Source organism: Lepidothrix coronata, unplaced genomic scaffold (assembly GCF_001604755.1).
Source record: "Lepidothrix coronata isolate B3197 unplaced genomic scaffold, Lepidothrix_coronata-1.0 Scaffold105, whole genome shotgun sequence".
In the NCBI taxonomy this organism is placed as follows: Eukaryota; Metazoa; Chordata; class Aves; order Passeriformes; family Pipridae; genus Lepidothrix; species Lepidothrix coronata.
This window is the reverse complement of record NW_016690285.1, coordinates 2881490-2904255: the sequence shown is the minus strand read 5'-3', so window position 1 is coordinate 2904255 and position 22766 is coordinate 2881490. Positions and strand designations below refer to the sequence as shown.

The following is a 22766-nucleotide window of genomic DNA, read 5'->3' as shown; positions in this document are numbered from 1 at the left end:
CCTGTGCGTTTGGTGCTGGGAATGAGCTGGGCTGGGTCAGCCTGATTTTTTTTTTTTGGTCCTACTTGTCTATGAGCAGCTGACAAAATCTCAGCACAGCTGACAAATTTTGGCACAGCTGACAAACCAAGGCATTGGCAGTCAGTTTGTCCCTACTTACAATAAACTGCTTGTAGCTGTAGCTCCAGCTGATTGCTCCCCAGAGGATCTTCCACAAGCCTTAACTTCTCCCCCTTGTAGTGAGTGGCTGGTAGTCCCTTGAGTGAAGGCTGCCAGGGTTATATGGTGATTCTTCTAATACACAAATGAACAAAATGTTGGGGCTGGAAAGACAAGGATTATAGGTGTTATCTTAAAAAATATTTTTGTACTCAGCTCAGATCAGTAGGAGCAGTTGCAGTGAAAGAGATTTAAATCATAGCAAAGAATAATTAATTTGCTCATTAAAGTTATTCTTCAGAAATCCTATGCCTCAGAATATCAAATTATAACACACATTCTAAAATTAATAAATGATCTGATTTCATAGAAAAGCTCCCTCTAAAGAAGAGGGAGGAGTTTAAAACATTGATTTCTGAGGATCAGCTGCAAGACATTTCTCTTGGAGGCAGTAAATGCTGCAGAAACAGCCCATCCTTCCTACGCCACCTCTGTGACCAAGCTCAGGAGCCCTCTCTCAGGGCTCTCACCTGCTGCTCCAGGCCTGCAGTGGGGAGTTATGGGCTGTTACAGCACCGGTCCCTCTTGGTAGGATTCCTTAGCCCCATTTCCCTTCTGGGGTACTCTTTCTGCTTTAGGCTTAGGGTATGAAACCACCCAGCTGAGACATCTATATTCAGTGTCTGTCTGGGAGATTCAGCAGGCACCTGTACAGAAACACTTTCATTGCAGTTCTGCTTTGGCTCCTATGGTTCCACTGCTTACCTTGTCTCCAGCCTTTGCTTGGTTGTTGCCTGTCACCAAAGATAAACTTTTTACAGGAGCTGCATCTTCGCTCTCCCATTTCAAGGCTGCCTGTTCTTTTCAAGAGGACTGGGTTCAATAGCAAACTCCTGGGTCCTAGAAATAGATTGTTGGATATTTCACATAGTTAATAAGAAGAGAAAGTTTTCACTTATTTTGCTATCTCATGTAAGCTTGTCACCAAACTTGCCAGAAATGGTTTGTTGTTAGGTGAAATGGTTTGTGGAAATGGGATATTGTGTCTTTGCATTCTTGAGACAATGCACTGCAGGTTTACTGTGCAATGTGTTACAGAAAAGTTGTGTTAAACTGGGTTACACAAAATTGTTTCTTAATACTAATGTTCACTGTTTTCTCCTCAGAGATAATGCTGGACCACATAAGGAAGTCTAGTTTAATATTAATTACATATCAGCAGCTCACAAAAAACCCCTTTCTGAAGTACCTGTTTTTTCTGCTTTTTTCTGCCTGCATAAGGGTAAGGCTGTTCCATTGCCTTCCTGGATGCAGTGTATGGAATACTGAGGCACTGCTGCTGGCTCAGGCAGTCCAGGAACTGCAGCAGCTGGAGGTGGCAGGAATTCGAGGTGGGGGTTACAGAATCTCATGATTGCCATCTTTTAATTATCCCTAGGCTCTTAGTCACTTCTGAAACCAGGTCACTGGGCTAGAGAGACCTTTTGGTCTGACTCAGTGTTGCTGCTCGGATGTTAATGCTGACAGTGACAGCCTGACATTAATCCCTTGGGGGCCAAGAGTTCAGATTGAGGGTAAAATCTGAGCTACTGAGTCCAAGCCCGTGGTACTCTGTTTTAGCTGGACGTTACTTGCTGCTCTGATTTTCAGAGATAGATGAATGCAAGCTGATTGGTACAACTGCTATTCTAAAAAATGCTTTGCTGAGGAGTTTATGGCTGTTAGGAGTTTGGTTTTAAACTAGCTCCTCATTTAGCTGCATGCAGGGATTGTCACTTCGTTCATTCCATTCTGATCATGTATTTAGTGCTCAGTGGTAGAGTCTGATCATCTTCTTCCTTTTTCACACTGTATTTTCCCATGTGGGGTGACTGACTCTCCACTAACGGGGCATGTTGGAGAAACACAGTGTCAATAAAGAGCCAGGTTAGAAAGCGAACAATTTGCTTGAATGATGGCACAATAAATGGTCACATTAGCAGAGCATTCTATGTTTGCTTTGTTTCATTAAATGAAACAAGCTCAGCTCTGACCCAACCTCCAGTTTACAGCATCAGGACTGTGAGCCCACTGAAAGCTGGGGCTGTAAAAATAACCCAGAACTGAACTCCTCCTTTTCAGTGGTTAAGTTGTACTGGGGTGGATTGTTTTACATTCCCGTAGGAACAGTGACTGGAAGGAAGAAGATCAGTGGGTTTTCCAGGCTGTTATCAATCAGTATCCAAGTGATCTTCAGAGGAGGAGGACTTTGTACCTGGATATGCTGCAGAGATACCTTCCCCACAAATCCTGGCATGAGCTGGTCAGTGTTGGCTTCAATATTTGTTCAATTATACAAATTCTTACATAAATTATGTAGTGAGCAGTTGTATTAAAGAATGTTTATCAAAGTTTTTTTGTTTTAAATTTTCTTAATTAAAAATTTTATTCTGCGTAGTGAAGAAGAGATGTCCCTGTTTTCAAAATGCAGGACCTTTAAACCTACTGCCTCTTCAAAACAAGCCCTGGGGAGATTTTATAGTTCCACACACTCTTACAGCCAAATTTACAAAATAATTTGTTAGCACTGCTTTTGCTGTGCTGTTTTATAGCCATGTCATGCTCCTCTGCTTCTCTTGGTGTTTTTATTTTTCATGAGGATGTAGAGCCTTGTCGCACTGTCTAGTAATAGTTATTTTAATTGTTCTGTGGCACATATATAGGAAGAAGAGTGAAGAGTTATCTCCTGCTCTCAGGTAGAGGCTATTTTTATATGTATAATGCCTTTCAAATTGATTGCTGATTCCTCTTATACTCCACAGTGAATAAGCACACAGCACTAATAGAGAAACCCATTTCAAGGCCAGAACACTTCAGGAACTCATAAGGAAAGTAGGAGGCTTTTTTTATCTCTGGCTGTATTTTTAGACCATCTACTTCCCTGTGTTTGAGGAGTGTCTAGTGCAAAGGAGTGACAGTGAAATGATACTGATAATTAGCCTGAGTTTCACTAAAAATAAAGTTCTTATGGATTTTGGACCTTTTGCCTTGGAGAACTGGGATAAATAGTCATGTGCTTTGGACAATGGAGATATATTTTAAGCACAGCCACTATTATTGGTTCTAATTCTTTGAAGGTTCATTTAAAATTTAAGAATGCTAAATTTAAAAATCTAACTCTGCATTGAGCTGATATCTCTTAGTATGTGTATTAGCATGACAAATATGGAAATGCTAAAGCAGTGCTAAGAATCTGTCCTTAAAGTGTGTGTGTAACATTGGAATATCAGCCTGAGAGCCTCCCAGGCCTCCTCCCCTCCGTGCATGATGGTCAGTGGACAAGCTCCCAGTGCCTGATCCTGTCAGAGCTCGTTGGAGAGGCCTGTTTTCGGCTGAGCAAACTCTCCATCCCATGCCTTTTGTCTCAGCTTTGGCAGTTTGTGAGTCTGGGGCAGCAGCCCTGACAGAGGGAGCTGATGTGGTGGTGGCCTCGTGTTTAACCAAAGGGAACATCCAGGGCCATCTTCATCCAGCCACAAACTGATGGGAATATCTGTGAGCCAGGCACAGTCAGCATCCCCTGCCAGAAGCCTGGAAATCAGCCTCTGGAATGGTCTCCTGGACACCTGTGAGCAGCCAGCCATCTCTAGAATCTCCTTCATCCCTGTAACTTGTATTTTTGGGGATATAAGACAGGCTCAGGACTCAATGGCCTTGGTCTATGCAGCCTTACCTGCTACTAGTTCTGTCAAAGTCTTGAAGCCTGAATGTCCTTGGGAACCTCGCTGAGATAGGCCAAAGAGGGTGTATTTTGGATTAAACACTCCCCATTTTTGCTAGGTGGTGATGCTGGTGGTGGCACTGTGCTGCTTGGCAAGCTAAAATTCTATTTCCAAATTCCCTGTTGGGAAAGAAGTGAAGCTGATTCTCACCTGTACTGCTTTTGTACAGCTGTTTTGGTGTCCTATTTCTCTGTAGATCACAATTTGCTAAGAAAAGCCTCATCTTGCTGGAAGTACTCAGTATCTCAGTACTCAGTATGTCCCTCAGGGCAGGAAGGGACCATTGCATTCAATTCCTATTGCAAAGGTGCAGTTCAGCAAAGAGCAGCGGGCCAACAGATTGCTGGAGTGGCACATGGTGCAGGCAGAGAGGGCAAGGCTGGAGAGGGGTCACTGCCCTGGACACCTGGAACATCCCTGGCAGAGTGCACTGGCCCTGCATTGTGGATTATTGGTGATAATATAATTAATTTAAGTATTCTCAAGGTTTGTAAAAATATCTAGAATAATTTTTAAACCCTTCTGAAATGCTTTCCTCTCTCAGGTTGCTCATGAGAAAGCCTGGGATCACTGCCATTCCATCAGGAATCAGCGCAGAGCCTTGTTGCTGAGCTGGGCTCAGGCTAGGAAAGCCTTTGTCCTTAGGGCAGTGGCAACTGCTGCTGAAGCTGCTGCTGCTCATGAGGCAGAAGTGGTGCTGGCTGACTCCAGGCAAAAGCAACTGGAGATCTGTGCTGAGCTGAAAGCAAAGGTATGTTTGGTTATAAACCCACTACAAATCTGTTTCTCACTGAGAAATTCAAGATGAAGTTTTTAGATTAACACTAGTCTCTTTTCAGAGAAATAATGAGTATCTGTATACCCTTCTGTTTATTTTTAAGAATACTTTCTAAGACCTGAAACAATGGATCCTGTAACTTGTTTGCTCTTGCTATGGAAGCTTCACAATATTGTGAATTTACTGTGTTGAGAGGTGAAAAAAAGATGAAAATACCTGGGTGTTTTTGGTAAGAGAGTAAAATAAAATGGGAGGAGCCTGGGTACAAGAGGAAGGTGTTGTGATGTTCATGCCTAAGGCATTTGTAGGAGGAATCCCATTTCTGGGCATGAGAGGCATGTTAAGATTTGTTTAAGCTGTTCTCTGTGATTTTTGACTTGCACAGAAATGAACATCTGAGAGCAGGCACGGTGTGTTATTCTCACTTTACCAACATTCTCTCTGCTGAGCCCTCACTTTGCAGTGAAACACTAAACACTTGATTTAGGTTTTCTACAAGTAGGAAAGCACATAAAACCTGCACTGTGAGGGAGAATTTGGATGTTGATGCTAGTTTTTCACTTAGTAGTAACACAAAAGCCTTTCTGTCTCCTGTTCTGGAGCTGTCTGGTGTAAGAAGGTTTGACTCTAAACACTTTAGGGTTAGAAACTGTCTGGGCTTGACTCCATGAGGAGTCCCCTGGCTCCTGTGGCAGCCTTCCCTGGAGCCACATGCAGTAAGGAGTGGTTCTCTGGAGCTGGGGGGTGTTTGGTGTTTTTTTACCTAGGCCTTCCTTTCTGGAATGCCTGTGTGTCTCCTACCTGCACAATCAGAGATGGAAAGGCCATTTATTCCTGAACTGTGAATTTGAGTCACTTTTTCTTCCCTTGTTTCTTCTATTTTTCTTCCCCACAAGAAGTGACAAGCATGTGCTGGAGTACTTACTTTGTTTCCATGTATCTTGAAATTCTCACAGATGCATTGAACATTGTCTACAAGTTTTTTAGATTCTGACCTCCTGTTTCCAGTTTGGAAACCTGGACCTGTTTGAAACTTAAACCTATTAGGCCTACACTGTTCAAGGGTGGCCTTCAAAGGGGTCTTTGTTAAAATGTCAAACGTTTGAACAAAAACAGCTCACCTGTTCCCCAGAAAAGAGGAATGAAAAAGGAACATATTTTTCATTAAGGGAGGATATCATTGTGACCTTGTTTTGATCAGCTCCACAGCTCAGAGGGCTGGGGGACGGAAGCTGAGAGTGGGTGAGGAGCTCGCTGGTTTTCAGAGGAATGATTCTGAACAAATCTGTGGGTCCTCTTTGAGTTTGATGGGGAGATGTGTTTGAAAACTCCTTGTTTGCCCAGTTATAGTTCATTTTACAGACTTGTCTTTCTGCACTTCTGGACTGTGCAACTACAGAGTGTTGGACACAGAAAGTGGCTGCTGGGAGCTGTCAGGTAAAAGGGAGATCTCAGTCCAGTGAGCCAATTTACATGGATAAAACCCACCCTGACAGGGATCCTAAGATGGCTGAAAAGGGAATCTGTCTCTGATGAGTGAGTGTGGAGCTGGAAATCAGGGATTAGGGCTGTTCTCCCACCTTTTCCCTTTGGCCATTGATTGACTTAACATTTTGGTTTCACAAGTTTAGCATAAGGGAATCTTACTCGTGTCACTTTGCCACAGGGGCTGCGGAGTTGCTGTAATGATTTAGCTGTGAGCAAACTCTAAGTATGCTTGTGAGAAGGTTGTATCTGTCTGAGAGGGACAGAGCTCTCCTTATTACAGCAGCAGGTTTCAGAGAAAGCCACAGCATTTCTGTGCCTATTGACATCATCTGTAAAGGAAGTGATGGCACGTGCACTGTAAGATCTGTAATACCTGACAGGCTGTCCACGGTCTTAATTACTGCAATAACCACATGATATACCTAACTTCTATATAGTTCTTTTCCTCTGTCAACAACCAACCAAAGGTGCAGTAGACTGAATAAAGAATACGTGATTTAAAGCTGGTTTAAATGCACTAGGAGCCATTGCACTATGCCATTGGTGAGACTCTAGGCCTTGTGACTGACAGCAGGTGATAACAATTAAAAAGTAAAGCAGCAGAGAAGTTAAATTATTATTTATAGCAGTTTTTACTCGGAGAAAGGACTTTCAAACTCTTATTCCATATTCCACCTCACAGAAGATCAATGTGTGTCCTTAACAGAAATCAGAGTCTCTAAGGAGGAATTTTGGAACAACTCAAGAGGCTCAGGTGAAATAAATCACAAGGGCCATATGGTAGTCGTCTGAATGAAGCAAAGTGTGAAAGAATGATGCTGGGGAGGATGCACTGTGCATTCTGAGAGAGGAAATGTGTCTCATGTACATATCTTTAACACCCCTGTTTGCCATGGGAAAGCAAACAAAACAAACCCTGGGGGGTTACACTTGGGTGAGTGATCAAGAGTCAGTTTGGTGTGCTTTGTACTGTGGAGATCTGCCCTTGTCAGGCTTCTCGAGTAGACACTGTGTAAAAGATTCTTTCTGTGTAGAAATCCTCTTTCTAAACAACACAGAGAAGCAAATTGTTCCATGTCGCAAAGTAGGTAAGGCATGAAGTGAGGAGTGATCTTTTCGGAGGGTTAGGGGGTGCTGCCTCACAGCTGGGTTTGAAGGGTTGAAGTACTTGCTGTGATACCTCTAGAAATTCAGTCGAGGCGTCTGCATGCTTTCCAAACATTATTTTCCTATTGGATCTATCTTAAAATATTTGTAATCCAGTACTTTCCCTCTTTGTATAAAACAGTTTGAGAAGAGCACACGAGGGAAGACCTACAGCAGCAGACAGAAGGGCAGTTTGATCTCGTGTGTGATGCTTAGTGTGGGCTTTTCCTTCCTCAGCACAAAGCTGTGTGCCTGCGTGCCTGCCTGCCTGCCTTTAAATCTCTTCTCTTCTTTGTTTTGAGTCCCAGGATTAATCCCCCCTTCAGTGCTAAAATCTCTTGCAACACATTGTGAATTTTGGGAGAGCGGCTCTTGCATTCCTTATCCTGGCAGAAACTAAAATAAATTAATTTTGAAAGGAAAAGTGTTAGATGAAATTAGCTGGGATATTGCAAATTGTGTAAAGCATGTTGCAGATTGCCTTCCTTTTCCTTTCCTGTATTAGAGGAAAGAGTGTGTTAGTCGTGGCTAGGCTTCGCAAACGAAGATTTGGGAAGGGCTCTACCCACATTTGTTGCAAGCGCGCTGATGTGTTAGTAAACTCAGGGGAAAAAAAATATTTCCCTATTCAGCATATAGTCAAGTCACTGATTTAAATGCTTTGACTGCTAGAGGAGATCAACATTGAAGTATTAAAACTGAATGTAAAAAAAAAAAAAAAGAAAAGTCTGCACAGGTATCACATCTAGTACTTTGACTATAATCTGATCATTTTGAAGGACACTTTCAAAAATAAATATTTGGATAGTGAGATACTTAAAAGAAGAGTTTTCTTTTTCAGAAGCATTATCTGTTCCCTACTGAGGTGGCCCATTCATTTGTTAGACATAAAAAATACAAGGAAGCTTTAATAAATGCTCCAAAGTGGATGTGAGCAAATATCTAAGACTTTAACATTCACCAAAGATGAGCCAGCTCTGATTCAGCAGTACATTTTTAATCCAGACCTAATAAACCTGGATTTAATAATTTGAGGTCAGCACAGCATTGATGAATTGTGTCTTTAGGGTCAGATGAAGCTCGTCACAGTAAGTGTGACGCACTTGCAGACGTTGGCTCTGCAAATTTGCCTTGCTTGTCCTTTCACCCCTCCTTTGCCCCCCATTTTCCCGCGCACCGTGTTCTCTCACACGATGTTATTTCTGAATCTATCACCTCCTACTGAAATCTTCTCACAATGGATGCCTGATGTTTGCCTGTAGCCCATTTGGGCAGCACCAGGAGTGCCCAGAGCCCTGTGCTCCAGAGGAGCTGACCAGGGCAGTTTGTTAAACCACTGTGTTTCTGTTGATCCTTCCAAGGACACCGTCACAAATTCGAGCTTCATCCATTGGGCATAAATTGCAAGCTTTTGGGAACAGGGGACTGCAGGGTGCCCTGCATGGAGGAGACCAGGGACTGACCTGTCCGCTCTGAGATCCATTGGAACAACCCATCGCACCCAAAACTTCAGCTGAGCAGAGGAGCACGTGGTGCCTCAGCCTGGGCTGTAGCACACTCAGCTACCCTCAGCTGCTGGGCTTGTCAGAGCCCGGAGGGTCTGCAGGGTGTTTGAGACATACACTTGTCTCTCAAATTTAGTTAACATTGTCTGGTGGTCCCCAAAATTACTTGAGGATGGGTCTGCTGGACAAGCAGATAGTTCATGCAAAACATATTTTCTTAGCATTATCTCCTTCAGCAAGGAAAGTGGCACTTCAGGCAAGAAAAATTGCGTTAAAATTTTGCAGAAGTAGTAGAGGATCAAAGGGAGTCTCCTCCATATGGTGGCAGATAGGACTAGGAGAGAGAGTACTGTATATAAAAGGATAGCAAATTCAGATAAGTAGTTGTAAATAGAAATACAGCCTACTTAAGGTCATGCTTGTGTGAATATCTAAGCCTACATAATATTTAAACATGTTAATAAAGTGCTTACGCTCCTGTTGTCAAGAACAGAAAGATGTTCTCTAATGCTGGCTGAGAAGGGAGGAACTACAGGGACAAGCTGTGAGAAGTAAACTGTTCACACACAGCCTTGAGCAAAGATGTTTTGATGTGGTGTCCACTCCAGGGAGCTGACAATGCTCCTGTATTGGATCTCAAGTTTTATCAGTACTGATCCCAGCCCAGTTTCCTCACTGAAAGCAGTGTCTCGTTCCTCTTCAGGTCATGACTGAGGGTTGTGCTCCAATGCTTTTCTCTCATATCCCTTTTTCAGATTTAAACACTTGTACAGCTGAAGGCAATGTTCTGTTAACAATCAAAACAGTTACTTTTAACCAGTTCTCTGATTTTTTTTTTGACCTCTTAGAGGTAGCCTGTGGAGCACAAGCTGTTCAAGAGTACCCATCAAAAATCTATCAGGGGATGTGAACTTCCATTGTTTTCCTAATCACAGCCAGAACGAGATTATCTTCTGAGATTAACAAATTTGTGAGTGTATTATTTCTTAATTATCCCATTGCCAAATGCTCTAATACTGCTCTAATGCTTCTCAGAGGTCTTGTGCAAGCCAGTCAGAGGCAGAAACTGTTAGCTTTTGCCATTTGCTGCTTGTCATTTAAGACCCTGTGGAGTCTGGATGTGATTCCAGGTGCTGTTCAGAAGTTTTCATGGTTGAAGAATCACCAGTCTGGAGAAAAAGGGGCAGATTTTTAGAGTTGAAAGTTAATGGAGACTGCCCTGTACCCCCTTTCACAGGGGGTGGGGGGTGTTTCTATTTAAAATTAGGTGTTCACATGGATTTTGAATGCTGTGGAGCTGATGGCCCCCAGAATTTTAAGCCTTGCACCACGGAGCACAGACAGCAGGACAGCTCTGGGCTGGTGCCACCAGCCTCTGAATGAAACCTCTGAACAGCAGTGGTTCCTGCTGATCATCCTGTGCAATATGGAGCCCCCTTGTACACCTGAACTCCCTCCAGCCTCCTTCCACAGTGGGTAAGTCCCTGACACGTGGGCTGTTTTGAACATGCCTGGCAGTTCATGGGGTTACTGACACATGAGAAAAGGAAAAAGATACATATGATGCTGATAAAAAAGCACTTTCTAAATTTAAAAAATGATAACTTTTTCACATTGTTTGGACAAACTCCTCCACTCTGTAATGTTTCAGACCCCAGGGAACTGTTCTTAATATGCATTTTAATTTTCCCCCTTTTCTAAGCTCTAGTATTCACACCCTGAGGCACCCGTCTCATTAGCTTTCCATTTAGGAATATATGCATACACTTTCTATTCTTATTGTATTTCCAGGAATAACACTGTTAATATTTTATGTTTCAGTCTGTACTGGGTTTGAAGTGCAAGTATTTCTATTTTTTTTTAATTTTCAGTTGATACAATTACACATCAGTAGCAGGTCTCCTATATGTCCCAGTTTCTTTGGCAATGTCAGCTTTGTTGGGACAGAATTTTTAGTAGTTGTTGGATAGACATTTCTGTATAATTAGTGACTTAAAAAAAAGGTTAGTTTTGTAACACAGTCTTCTATTGTCCTGTTTCATTTCTAAAATGTTTAAGTCTAAGGGATTTATTATCCCATTAACCCAAGTGGAATTTATGTGCTTCTATTAACCCTGAGAGAAATTATCTGGGTGAATCCTTGCTCTTCTATGGGAGACTGGGTCCTTAACTTTTATTTTCTTCTGTGTTTGCTTTCCCTTTCCTTACAAAGATTTCCTTTCTTTCCCCTGTCAGAATGACAGGGAGTTGCTCAGGCAGAAGACACAGATCAGCATGTGCTGCTTTTATCTGAAGTGTTAACGACTGAACTATATTGCAAGTGAAGAGGCTGCACTGCTGACAATAAAAGTCACCTTTTAATGAGTTTTCCATGTTAATCTTCTAGTGATCTCAGTTTGGCCAGTTCTAGAGGAGATAGAAAGTAATGACCTGCTCTTGTGTAGGGAAATGAAAAGTTTGCCAAATTTATTAAATCATCTTCCTCATTGGCTGATGTGTCCATTAGGAACTGAGCTCAGAAGAACATCCTTACTGAAGAGCTGATGCTGCAATCCTTTAGCATATAACTTCTTATCACTTAATGACCTTTTACATCTGCCTTGCTTATTTCTGTTTCTCGGGACATGCTAGAAAGGCATAGCTCTAAAATGCCCTTTTCTCTGTAAACAGAATTCCTTAGGTCACCAACTTGTTCTGAGGCTGCAGTCCTTATTTTAAAAATGTGAAGGAAAAATGTCATGGTTGACGTGGTTGAAATCCAAATTTGCAGTTGAGAGGCATTTTTCCCCCTCCGTGCCTTGTGGCTTCCATCTGGAAGAATGAAGAGGTATCTCTGCCTTGCCATAAATGGGATGACTCTCAATTCTATATTCAGCAAGACACTGAGCTGAGAAGATGGTGGTGACGCAGTGAGGTTGGCAGGGAGGGAAGGGAGGATTGGAGCTGGTCTGGGCACTCGGAGTAGATCACTGGTTATCTGAACGTGGACATTCCTCCGTGTGCTTTGGACTCTCTTGATCACCAGCTTCCTCTATCTCCCAAGCTCCACAGGAGCACAGTGTGAGCAGATGTAGGGAAGCCTGAGATGACTGGAGGACTCCAGACTGAACAATCCTATGGGAAGGCAGCAGATGTAGGGTCTCCTACGATTCACTGCTCATCCTTTCCAGAGCTTGTTTTGTGGTTCTCAATGACTACTTGGGCTCTGCCTGGAGAGGCCAAAAAGCTTCTGGACTTGTTCTGTGCTTCAAGGGTACTTTCAGTAGCCCAACATGGAGCTTTGCCACAGAGTAGCAATTGTATTGGTGCTTCCATTGATTTTAGTGCAGGTGATGTGCACAATCTAACACTGAGCTCAGGTGTTCTGTGCTGGCCCCGCTGTGAAGGTGGAGCTTTGTGGCTCTTGCTTGTTGGGATTTCCCACCCTCTTTGCAGAATAACCAGTGGGAACTGTGGGACAAATGTGAGGAGACATGTTATTTGTTTCCTTTCTTTATCCTTGGGGGTTTTTATATATATTGAATTGCTTTAATTAGTATTTGAGTCTCTAGTCATCTCATAATCCCATTTTGCTGTTTGTGACCACACAGCCCTGACCTGCAGCTGCTGTTGCTGTGACCCCACCATGAACAGGCTGGCTCTGTCTTATGCTGGAATCCTGTTCCATGAGGGGCTTCCATGACCAGCCAAATTCTGTGGTACTTCTTTTGCCACGTGGCATCTTTATTTGTGAAGTTATTTTTCTTGAAAGGATCCTCTACGTTTTTTTCCTCTGGGCATTCTTAGAATCAGTTGTGAACAGTTGGAAGGAGAAAAAAACCTGCCAACCTTAATAAAAATAAGGAAAGGTGAGCAGAAATGTTTCAGAGATTAATAAAATCCTGGGGATTCTGGAAGGGTATTGGAATTGGGTCATTTCTCAGGTTGAAAGAGTGAGCTAGAGAGAATCAAGGTGGACATCTCAGAGGATTTTCTTTTTCTGACTTCAATTGTGACAAACAGGGCTGGCTCTATCACATGATTATGGGGAATTTTTGCTTAGAATCTGAATTCCAGCAGCTCAGTGTGGCACAGCGTAGTCTGTGAGAGTACTGATCTGAGCTCTGGGTAGTCGTTTCTGACACTACTCCTCCCAGGCATTTTATGTCCCTTTGGTTCCCAGGGCATGTTTGTCTCCATTTCCAAAGGCTGGTGCTGCTCCCTGTGTGACCTTTGCTGTGCAGACCCTCCCCACACCAGCTGTCCTGTGTTTCTGTTTACCCCTTTCAGGAGCTTGATGACTCTTCTTGTGTCACCACAGGCAGCTTCAGGGTCTGTTTATGATGTAAGTCAGTGCTGCTTAAAGAGAAAATCTTACATGATGCCACATTACCATTTGCTAATTTAATGGGATTTCCCAAGGAAAGTCTCTCAAATTGTTCTGTCTTTAAAAGAGATGTATCTGTAGCATTAAGTAAATGGTAAATACAATATAACTATTCAGGTGTTAGAGTGAAAGAACTAATTTATTACTTTAATTAGTTTGTAGTGTACTTTACATTATTGTAATATGCAATATTGAAATAATGATCTGAAAATAGGTGTGTACACATTCTGTTCAGCACAGCAATTTAATAATTCACTTGGCAAAAGCTCCTCTAATAATACATGAACTGTGAAATGTACTTGAAATACCAGTTGTAATTAAAAACTTTCAGAACTTAATGTTGGCAGTACTTGTACTGCTAAAATGTAAGCTGCTTTGTGGAACAGGCACTGGGGGAGCCAGGTTTCAGTATATTTTCAATATTAGTTTAACTACTAGGATCTTTTTAATATTTAAATAAAACATTTACTGTTGACACAGTACAATCTACCCTTCTGATTTTGCACTCATAGGAATGAAAGAATGCAATCAGGAACACATTAATTTTTGTGTGCAGTCTGTGCTCCCAGATTGCTGCTGCAGTCAAGCTGAATTGTTGTTCCGGAGGTTTTTTTGTTCTCCAGACCCTCTGGAGATAAAAGCTTGCTGAATGCAGCGGGCTTTCTTGGCAAACTTCAATTGTAGGAATGCTGGCAATTCAGCATCAGGTGGTCACTTTTGAACAGCACAGCGATGAAAGCACGGAGGTGCTGAGGAGGTTCCTGAGGAATGGAGGTGCTGAGGAGATTCCTGAGGAATGGAGGTGCTGAGGAGGTTCCTGAGGAATGGAGGTGCTGAGGAGGTTCCTGAGGAATGGAGGTGCTGAGGAGGTTCCTGAGGAATGGAGGTGCTGAGGAGGTTCCTCAGCTATTCCACTCCCCTGCTGGCCTCAGGCACTGTGGGCTGGGACATGACCAGCTCTCCCATGCCACTGTGGGACTGCTCTGTGCCACTGAGGTGCAGCTGAGGGTTGGCCACTCTGTCCTTTGTCCCCAGCAGTTTGGATAGTCCAGCTCCTAATTTGTGACCCTGTGACTACACGGACAGGGACCGTTTGGGCACCTCTCCTGTGGATGGGGCTCCCCAGAGGTGTTCCCCTGCACAGGCCACAAAGTGAGCTGGGGCTGTGGCACTACAACTGCTCTCTGGCACAGAGGCCTTTAATGTTCGAGTGTGCTTTAATAAGTGAAATATACTGGCATTTGAATCAGCTGGTTAATGTCTAATTTTTGTTATTTCTTACACTTCAGTGTAGCTCAGCTTTAGGAACATTTTATTCAATATGACTTTAACTCTTCATGTGGGAAAAACCATGGCATAAGGCCAACCTACTGAATCCCATTTTATACATATTTTGTAAATACTACTTTTCTGGTTTTTACCATCTTTTCCCTTTTTTCCCCCTCTTTTTTCCTCTTTTTTTTTTTTTTGGTGTAATTATGAATTATTTTTAAAGGAGGTGAATTGTCTTTGTCTTAATGAAAAGACAGGGATTAGATAAACATGGGGGAGGGGACAGGGGTAATCTAAACTAACTTCATGCGCTGCCCACAGAAAATAATAACACTGGGTATGGTGAGCAAATATGATAGAGTTACACTCTCCTTTGGCATTCTCATTACCCATTTTCCTGATTGGCAATGGGCTCATACATTCAAAAACCTAACTAGATAAAGGCAGAAAGCAGATTCTACCCCCTGAATGTGTGTGTTAGTGATTTAGGGCAGAGCAGGGAGTGTTGTGGGTGTGAAGATACACCCTGAGTTACTGGCTTATCTGTTCTGTCTGGGGAACCCTGTTGGATGATTAGTGCTTTGTAAACTGAGGGAAGTTCTGGATTTGATGCTTGGTTATGTTCATTTGTTCGTATGAAGCCTGTCAAAAATCTAGATTGTGCCTCAATATTGATTTCTGACTTGAATCAAAAGGCTGTAATGGAAGAGCTATGTGGAAACAACCGGGGAAGGTGATCACGGCCTGGCACCAGATTGGGGTGTAACATTGCCAAGCAAACCACTGCTAATCAGAGCGAATTAATAAGGAGGCTTGAGTTGATTTCAAACTGAACTAGTACCTATATCTACTCACTGCTTCACTGGGGTTTGATTCCTTCAGTCAGTTGTTGTCCCAGACTCTGCTGGGCCCACACTGTTCTCCACATCCATTTCCAGGCAGTGGTTCCCCTGCAGTGTCAGGGAACTGGAGCTTTCATTGAGACCAATTTAATGGCCTCCACGAGGCCAACGATTGCAGTGCTAATGACTGCAATCAAACAGTCAAAAAAATCCCTGGTTAATAGGTAAATTAATATCCAGAGAAGACCAATAAAGGATCAGAAGAGTTCTCAGACGTGGAGAGAACTGAAGCTGCATCATGTACTGAGCCCAGTGGCATTGATCCCAGTATTGGAGAGTGTTTGAAAGGAGCGTGAAGCAGGATGTAGGAAAATCCAAGCTTACAAAAAGCAATTTTTTTGTTACATAATCTGATTGTTACCGCATTTCTGTTCAGAAAATCTCAGTGGTGTTATTACAGACGTTTAAAGCTCCTTCGAATGCTTCTGCAGCTTATCCCGGCTCCAATCTGAGTATGCTTTTAGCAGATTTCATTCACTGTTTGCTTGTTGTTAGATTGTAAAGCTTCCTGCATATGGTTTTGCTTTGATCTGTTTCAAAAGCCAGGTAGAAAGGATTGCATGTTCTTGTAACTCATTTTTAAAGCGTTCCTTTTTGACTTCATTTGTGTGGCAAGTGAAGGGTGACTGAAACAGTTTAGCATTTTATTTTAGATTCTTAAAGTGCTAAACTGCATGAGCAGGCTGCTGGCAAAATTGCTACATGAAGATTTGGATTTAAACAGCTGTTGTGCTACAAGTTTCAAGTGTGAGGAAGGTTTAATTCGGGTGTTGCAGCTGAGGTTGGAAGGACCTCTCCAGACCCCCCGGGGCCACCCCCTGCCCAGGAAGGGTCAGATACAGCTGGTGACCCAGGATCCCACCGAATCCAGGTTTAAACCTCTGCAGGGGGTGGAGGCTCCATAACCTCCCTGGCCAGAATGTTCTAGTGTCCATCCACCCTCTCAGGAGGGAAGTGATGGATGGCATGGAATTTCAGGAGTTTCAGTCTCTACCTGTTGTTTCCCATCCTGTCACTGGGCACATCTGGCTCCATCCTCTGCACGCTCTTCATTTTTGGGTTGTTTTCTTATTATTACTTTGCTTGCACTCCATGAGAAGTCACATCATCGATCAGCCTATTGCAAAGAGCAAAGTACACTTGGCATTTTAGCAAGAAGTGGGGCAAGCATGGCATCACTCAGATGTAACTCACTGAGAACCTTGGACCATGGGGAGCTCTGGATTTCTGAACAGAACATCTTTCATAAGCTCAAAACAGAAGAATTAATAGTCTGTGCACATAGCCAGTGGAATGCAGTAAAGGTAGAAAAAATTGTAAGCATTTTAATATCTTAGCATTAAAGTGCTCACTGTAGTGTAGAAAACCAGCTGAAAAATGGCTCCAATGCTTGTTCCTTAGAGGAATGCAGAGTTCCGTTAGCACTTGACAAATCCATTACAAAAAGAGCTGGCAAGCCAACAAAAAGGAGACATTAATCCTGTTGAAACCAGTGTGAAACAGATGAGCACACAAGTGCTCCTGACAGCACCGAGGAAATCAGGACCCTCACTGGCTGGGGATGAGTCACTGCCCGTGGCACGGGGATGGGGTGTCTTCTTTAGCTAACAGTCTGTCAGGGTCATGTCAAGAGTGGATTTTTGGCAGGTTGAGCTGGGTGGTCCATCCCGTCTCCAGGATGTTTTGTTAAGAAGCAGGGCAGGCTCTGCAATGAGGGGTGTGGGGGAGCTGAGCCCTGGCCTGCTCTGCCGCGGCTGCTGCCTCTCTTCCAGCAGAAGAGGGGGATGTTGTGTGTGCAGGACCCCCCAGGATGGTCACAAGCCCTGGGAGGGTGCAGGGGTGCCAGGCTGGTTTCCCCTGTGAGAGCTGGCAGAATTGAAGGTCCTGTCCTGGGGGGAGTGCGGAGCTGTCACAGCAGTGCCGGCACTGGGGGCTGGGAGCGCACTCTGCTCGGGGACTCTTGGTCTCCATCCCTTCACAGGTTCGTTAAGGAACGTGCATGCCATTGAAAGCCTAAGTGCTGAAGGGGAATTCAAGATCTGAATTACTGAGATGGTTTTAGCAATTTTACCTAAAATCTCTTCCTGTGTGATTTTATTGCATCTTATGCCAGTCAGTAGCAAGCTGCACATGAACATGTGGAGAGGTGGTGCTTGCTAAATGATTGTGTTGCTGATAAGATTATAAATCTTACTTTGTAAATGGATTACATGGGTTTCCTTCCCAGTCTCAGCTTGGCAGGATCACAGTCACAGAGTTACACAGTCTGCTACAGGACTGTCTCTTCAACCGTTTCTTCCAGGTTCTACAGTGGAAAGCACAGCAGGAAGAAGCTGCTAAACTAGAAGCTGCTGTAGCTGCCAGAAGAAAAGAAAAGGAAGATGAGAAAAAAAGGCTACAGAGAGAACAGGAAACCAGTCGTAGAGCTCAGGAGAAAGAGAAAGTATGAGAAACTTTTATACATTTTTGCATATGTTAATGTGTACAATTGCTCCTGTAATCTTTAACTGATTTCATACCACTTGTGTTAAGTATTGATATAGAGAAGGGCAAATGGTCACTTGGGTCTTGCTCCAGTCCATTTTAGCTCTAAAGCTGCCTGCTCTGACACACCAGCTGTGTTACTTCATTGCCTGTCTTTAAAACAAAGCCTGTCCAAGTCAGTGTGTGACTGTGGCTGTGTCACAAACCAGCACAGGGGCATGGCTGGGTCTGACTGCACAGATTTGTGCCTTTGAGCAGTGTGGCAGCCTCGGGAAGCTCCCAGTGCTGCAGCTGAGTGCTGCAATGCAGCAGAGGAGCCTGACAGCTCACAGCCTGCAGGACAGCAGGGTGGGGGACCAGCACATCTCCAAGGGACAGTATTCCCAGTACTTGTGTGCTCACCCCTTGCGAAATGGCTTGGATGCAGCTTAACAGCAAATCCAAAATCTGCTGTAGTGAATGTAATGCTCTAGCAAACCAAGCTGTGTCACACGTGTTTGTGTTGGCCTTTTTACTTAAATGATGTGGCAAAAATCCAGGAGGTTGTTTCATCAGGATTTTACCTCTGAGTCCAGAGATACAGAGAGGGACATTTAGTGAGGGTTTGCTGCTTAGGTCAAGAGTAGCTTTGCTGCTGCTTTACTTTTTGTTCCAGCTTGTTCTGTGTATTTGCCTTTACACACACAGTGTTTGTAGTGGCAGGTGGCTCTGAAACCACAGGGAAGGAAGAGGTTTGGGCAGGCAGTGCTGACACGACCACTAGCAACATTCATTTTATCTGTAAATATTCTGGTTGTGCAAACTTTTCTCTTCTTGTGTGTGATATCGATATAGAACCATCCTCTGCCTGTGCACAGATGGAATAGCAGCTGTTTGGGGTCAGCAGTTGTGTTTCACTGGAGTATTTTCCATCTTAGATCCTTAAAAGGGCTGCTAACCTTATACTGCAGCTGCTTTTCTGGGGAATGTTCTGGGGCAGCAAGAAGAATATTTAAAATACATGTGAGCAGTGTAAAAGAAATGACCACCCTCTACCTGGTTTGTGACCCAGGCAAGGTATGTCAAGCAACTCCAAACACAGGAAAGGGTAACATGCCATTAACTCTAAATGCCAATGCTACAGTTGCTCTGTTGGACTGCAGATCAGAATTTTTCCTGTATATTTAAACATGGAATTCCAAAAATATCCATTGATCCCTAATTAGAGTTTATGAGAAAGCCTTCAGGCAATGAGGAGTACAAAAAGGGAGTAATTGCAAAAGTGAGAGTTTTATTTCATAAATAGAAGTATTTGAAACAATATTAAATAAAAGCACTCTAAGAAATATGGTTCTAGGTCAGGTTGCTTCCTGACCTTCATATGTCAAAAATGGCCTGTCTAAAGAAATGATTGGCTTACAGGTTGGGAATTCTGAAATATAAGCACTGTTTGGAAGACCTGTTTTATTCTGAACCACGATAGTGAAGGGTTTTTCTGCACTAAGTCCATCATTCTGTGCAAGGTGCTGCACATGGGTCAGGGCAGTTCCAGGCACAGATGCAGGCTGGGTGGAGAATGGATATGGAGCAAGCCCTGAGGACAATGGACATGACCCAGAACCCCGTGCCCCGGGCTGATCCCACAGCGTGGGCAGAAGGGAGGGGGGGATCTGCCCCTCTGCCCCCTCAGGTGAGACCCCCCTGCAGAGCTGCCTCCAGCCCTGGGGAACAGCACAGCAAGGACATGGAGCTGCTGGAGAGAGTCCAGAGGAGGCCACGGAGATGCTCCAGGGCTGGAGCCCCTCTGCTCTGGAGCCAGGCTGGGAGAGCTGGGGGGGTTCAGCTGGAGAAGAGAAGGCTCCAGGGAGAGCTGAGAGCCCCTGGCAGGGCCTAAAGGGGCTCCAGGAGAGCTGGAGAGGGACTGGGGACAAGGCCTGGAGGGACAGGGAATGGCTTCCCACTGCCAGAGGGCAGGGAGAGATGGGATGCCAGGAAGATACTAAACATTCTATGATTATATGATATTGGCAGTGCTGGGTTAATGGTTTGATTCAATGATCTTAAAGATCTTTTCCAATGTGAATGATTTTGTGATTTGCAAAGTATGTCATGGCAAGACAGGAATTACAAGCTTGCTACAAATTCTACCAGTTGTCTTTGAAGAATTGCCGTAGTTTTAGGAACAGGATCCTGTAGAATTTGTTAAAATTAAAAATTCAGCGTTTCACTTTGGCAATATCTACTTTAAGCCCCTGTTTCTCCTTTTGCATCCAAGCCCCCTCATCTTTTCAGATAAGCTTCCCTGCTCAGGTTTCAGAGTCTTCCTTGAGGCCTTTCTTTCCCACTCAGCTTTGGAAAAGCTCCAGACTTATATGAGGAACACTCAAGTGCTGCCTCCTGTTCCTCAGTGGACTCTCCACCTCAGCACAGTGAGCTGGGCTGGCCTGAGCCAGCCCTTTGGGCCAACCCAGGATGCTCTAACTCAAGGAACATTCACTCGTGTGAGCAGCACAGTTGAGGGTTTTGATGGCAGAGTAGGAAGGCAGGGAGCAATTGGAAGTGGTAGTCTTCAGATTGCGGTGGAAAAATATGTGCAAATTAGTGTCCACAGTCTAATTTTACTACTTTTGTTGTGGGGGCTGCACACCCTCTCGCTCTCATAATAAATCTTTTGTTAACTTGTAGTGCTCTCAAATAGAAATTTTATTCTAAAAAGATCAAAATTGGAGTTTCTGACTTAATGCCTTTCTTGGTTTCTTTATTGTCACTACCTTGGCTTGGGAACGAGTGTTGATTTGTTTGCTGCATTTGCTCAAACTCTAGCTGAAAAAATACTGGACTGAGAAACAGCTCAAGTGGCAAGAACAGGAGGAGAGAGATCTACAACGTCTGGAGGAATTGAGAAAATTAATGGCTGAACAAGCGGCTAAAGACAGAGAAAGGTAAAAGAAATTAAATGTGAATACCTATGGTATTAATAGGAGCTTCTTATAATCCAATTTGTTTTGATCCTCCAGCTTTCTAAACTAGAATAAACTGAGATAAGTAACTTTTTTCTTCCTGTTTGGCAGTTACCCCAATCTATACACTAAGGTCGCATCATGATTGTATCCTGGATGCAATTTATTTGGTATTTCAAACTAATTAATATCCATCAAAGATTTTACACCTTTGTAAGCATTAAACTTGGAATCATGACAGGGTGCACACATTAAACCCAGCTCCCTTGGTGATTTTTTTTAATTGTAGCTGAGTAATGAGACCACCTACTTTCCCACTTTGCAAAATGATTTATAATCAGATTTGGTTTGTTTGAGGGGCAAGTGAAAGGAGCTCATTCAGCACTTAACAGCCTCAAAGATATTAATTATTATCTTAGAGAATCCTGAACTGCTCATCCAGTTGTAGGTGCTCTTTACCTGTTTAATGGGATTTTGGACTTGAGCCTGCTCACACTTGAATTGCCAAGTCTTTGTTGCACAATGTGGCCTTTAATGGCCTGTTGAAGAAATGCTGGATTTCACAGGGGAATCCCTCTGCCAGAGGAACACAACCTGGAAAGTAGAGGAAAGGAGACTGGTTATAACTGCCCCCAAAGCACAGCCTGTCTCTTTTACATGGAGGTAACCACCAAGTTGTGGGGACCAGAAATACAATTAAAATAGGATTCGAGTACCATTGGCATTTGAATATTAAACCTAGCCTTAAGCATTCTGTGGGAAACAGTGCTTCAGTCTTATTTTGCTAGGACACCTGGCTGACAGCTAAATTTAAATGTTTGTATCCTTATGCTACAAATATATCTCTACCTTTCCTTAAACATACCTGCAGTGATTTTAGCTCATGGGAAAAGAAACACGTGTTTGAATTATAGAATTTTCAGCAGAACTGATCAGGGAAAAGTGATTTTTCTTTAAACCAACCTGTGTATTGCACTCTGCCATAGTGCTGGGAATGTTCTTTCTTGTGCTAATAAATGTTGCAGAATAAGATACAAGGAAATGGCACAGTTCTTTGAGGAATGCAGAGGGGAAATAATCACCCCTTCAGGCTATTGTGAATCAGAAGCCAGTAAATACTCAGCATTATGTTACCCAGAACTGACCTACTGTACCAAATAAAGCATTTGATTGTGCAGACCTCAGGTACACATGTGGCATGGTGGTGTCCTGGTGCAGCAGAGTTTTAGTCTCAGTTCAGGTGGTCTCAGGCTAACACGACCCTCCCCAGGAGCAGCAATTGCTGCATCGTGGTGCCAAGCCCTGCTCTGCCCCGCTCTGCCTGGCTGGGGTTTGGCAATCAGTTGGGATCACTTGGACCACTTCGAACTGGGTATGGAAAGGCAACAGAATGTCTCAATTTAGCATTGCTTTACATTCCTGCCTGCAGGAAAACTGCTGCAGGCCAGACAGAGTGTGTGGATTAGACCTGGCCAGGTGCCCCCCAGTCTTCTCTCTTGGCCATGCACAGAAGCTTCCAGAGTACTGAATTTTGTGTTTGGTAGCTCTGGAGTGTTTTAGAAGATGTATCACAGTAGTCAGCTCAAGCAGAATGAGAGGGTTTCAGTATAATGTAATTTTTGTCATTTTTCAGAGAAATATTAGTATCTGCTTTTTATTAAATTTTCTCCATGTAAAAAGCAGATTAGGCTTTTCCCTCTGGGACAGAATGACCCCTGAGGGCTACTGCTGCAGCATTCCTCTGCCTGGCCTCCTGCAGTGGCTACAGTGAGAAACTGGAAGCCTCTCTGGGGCACCCTCAGGCAGCTTCCTGCCACCCTCTTGGGACAAATTTGTTTGTCCTGCTAATTGTGATTGGATTATTGGCACAGAGGTCTTTGCTAGCCACCAACAGAACTGAAGGTGTAGTTCTGATTTTTGCAGTTTATGGCACAAGTTATAAGTGTGCCATATAAGTGTAGTAAGC

At 43.5% G+C, this 22766-nt stretch overlaps 1 protein-coding gene across 7 annotated transcripts in view; it reads left to right on the top strand.

Annotated features, from left to right (window-relative positions):
• Window positions 1-22766, top strand: part of CCDC148 (coiled-coil domain containing 148) — a 52335-nt gene that overhangs the window by 24545 nt on the left and 5024 nt on the right. For all 7 annotated transcript variants that reach the window (XM_017823763.1, XM_017823767.1, XM_017823766.1 and 4 more), the window contains 4 exons: window positions 2323-2461; window positions 4465-4671; window positions 17680-17820; window positions 20664-20782. In XM_017823763.1, the coding sequence (XP_017679252.1) occupies window positions 2323-2461; window positions 4465-4671; window positions 17680-17820; window positions 20664-20782 (606 nt within the window). The remainder of the gene's footprint in view (window positions 1-2322; window positions 2462-4464; window positions 4672-17679; window positions 17821-20663; window positions 20783-22766) is intronic.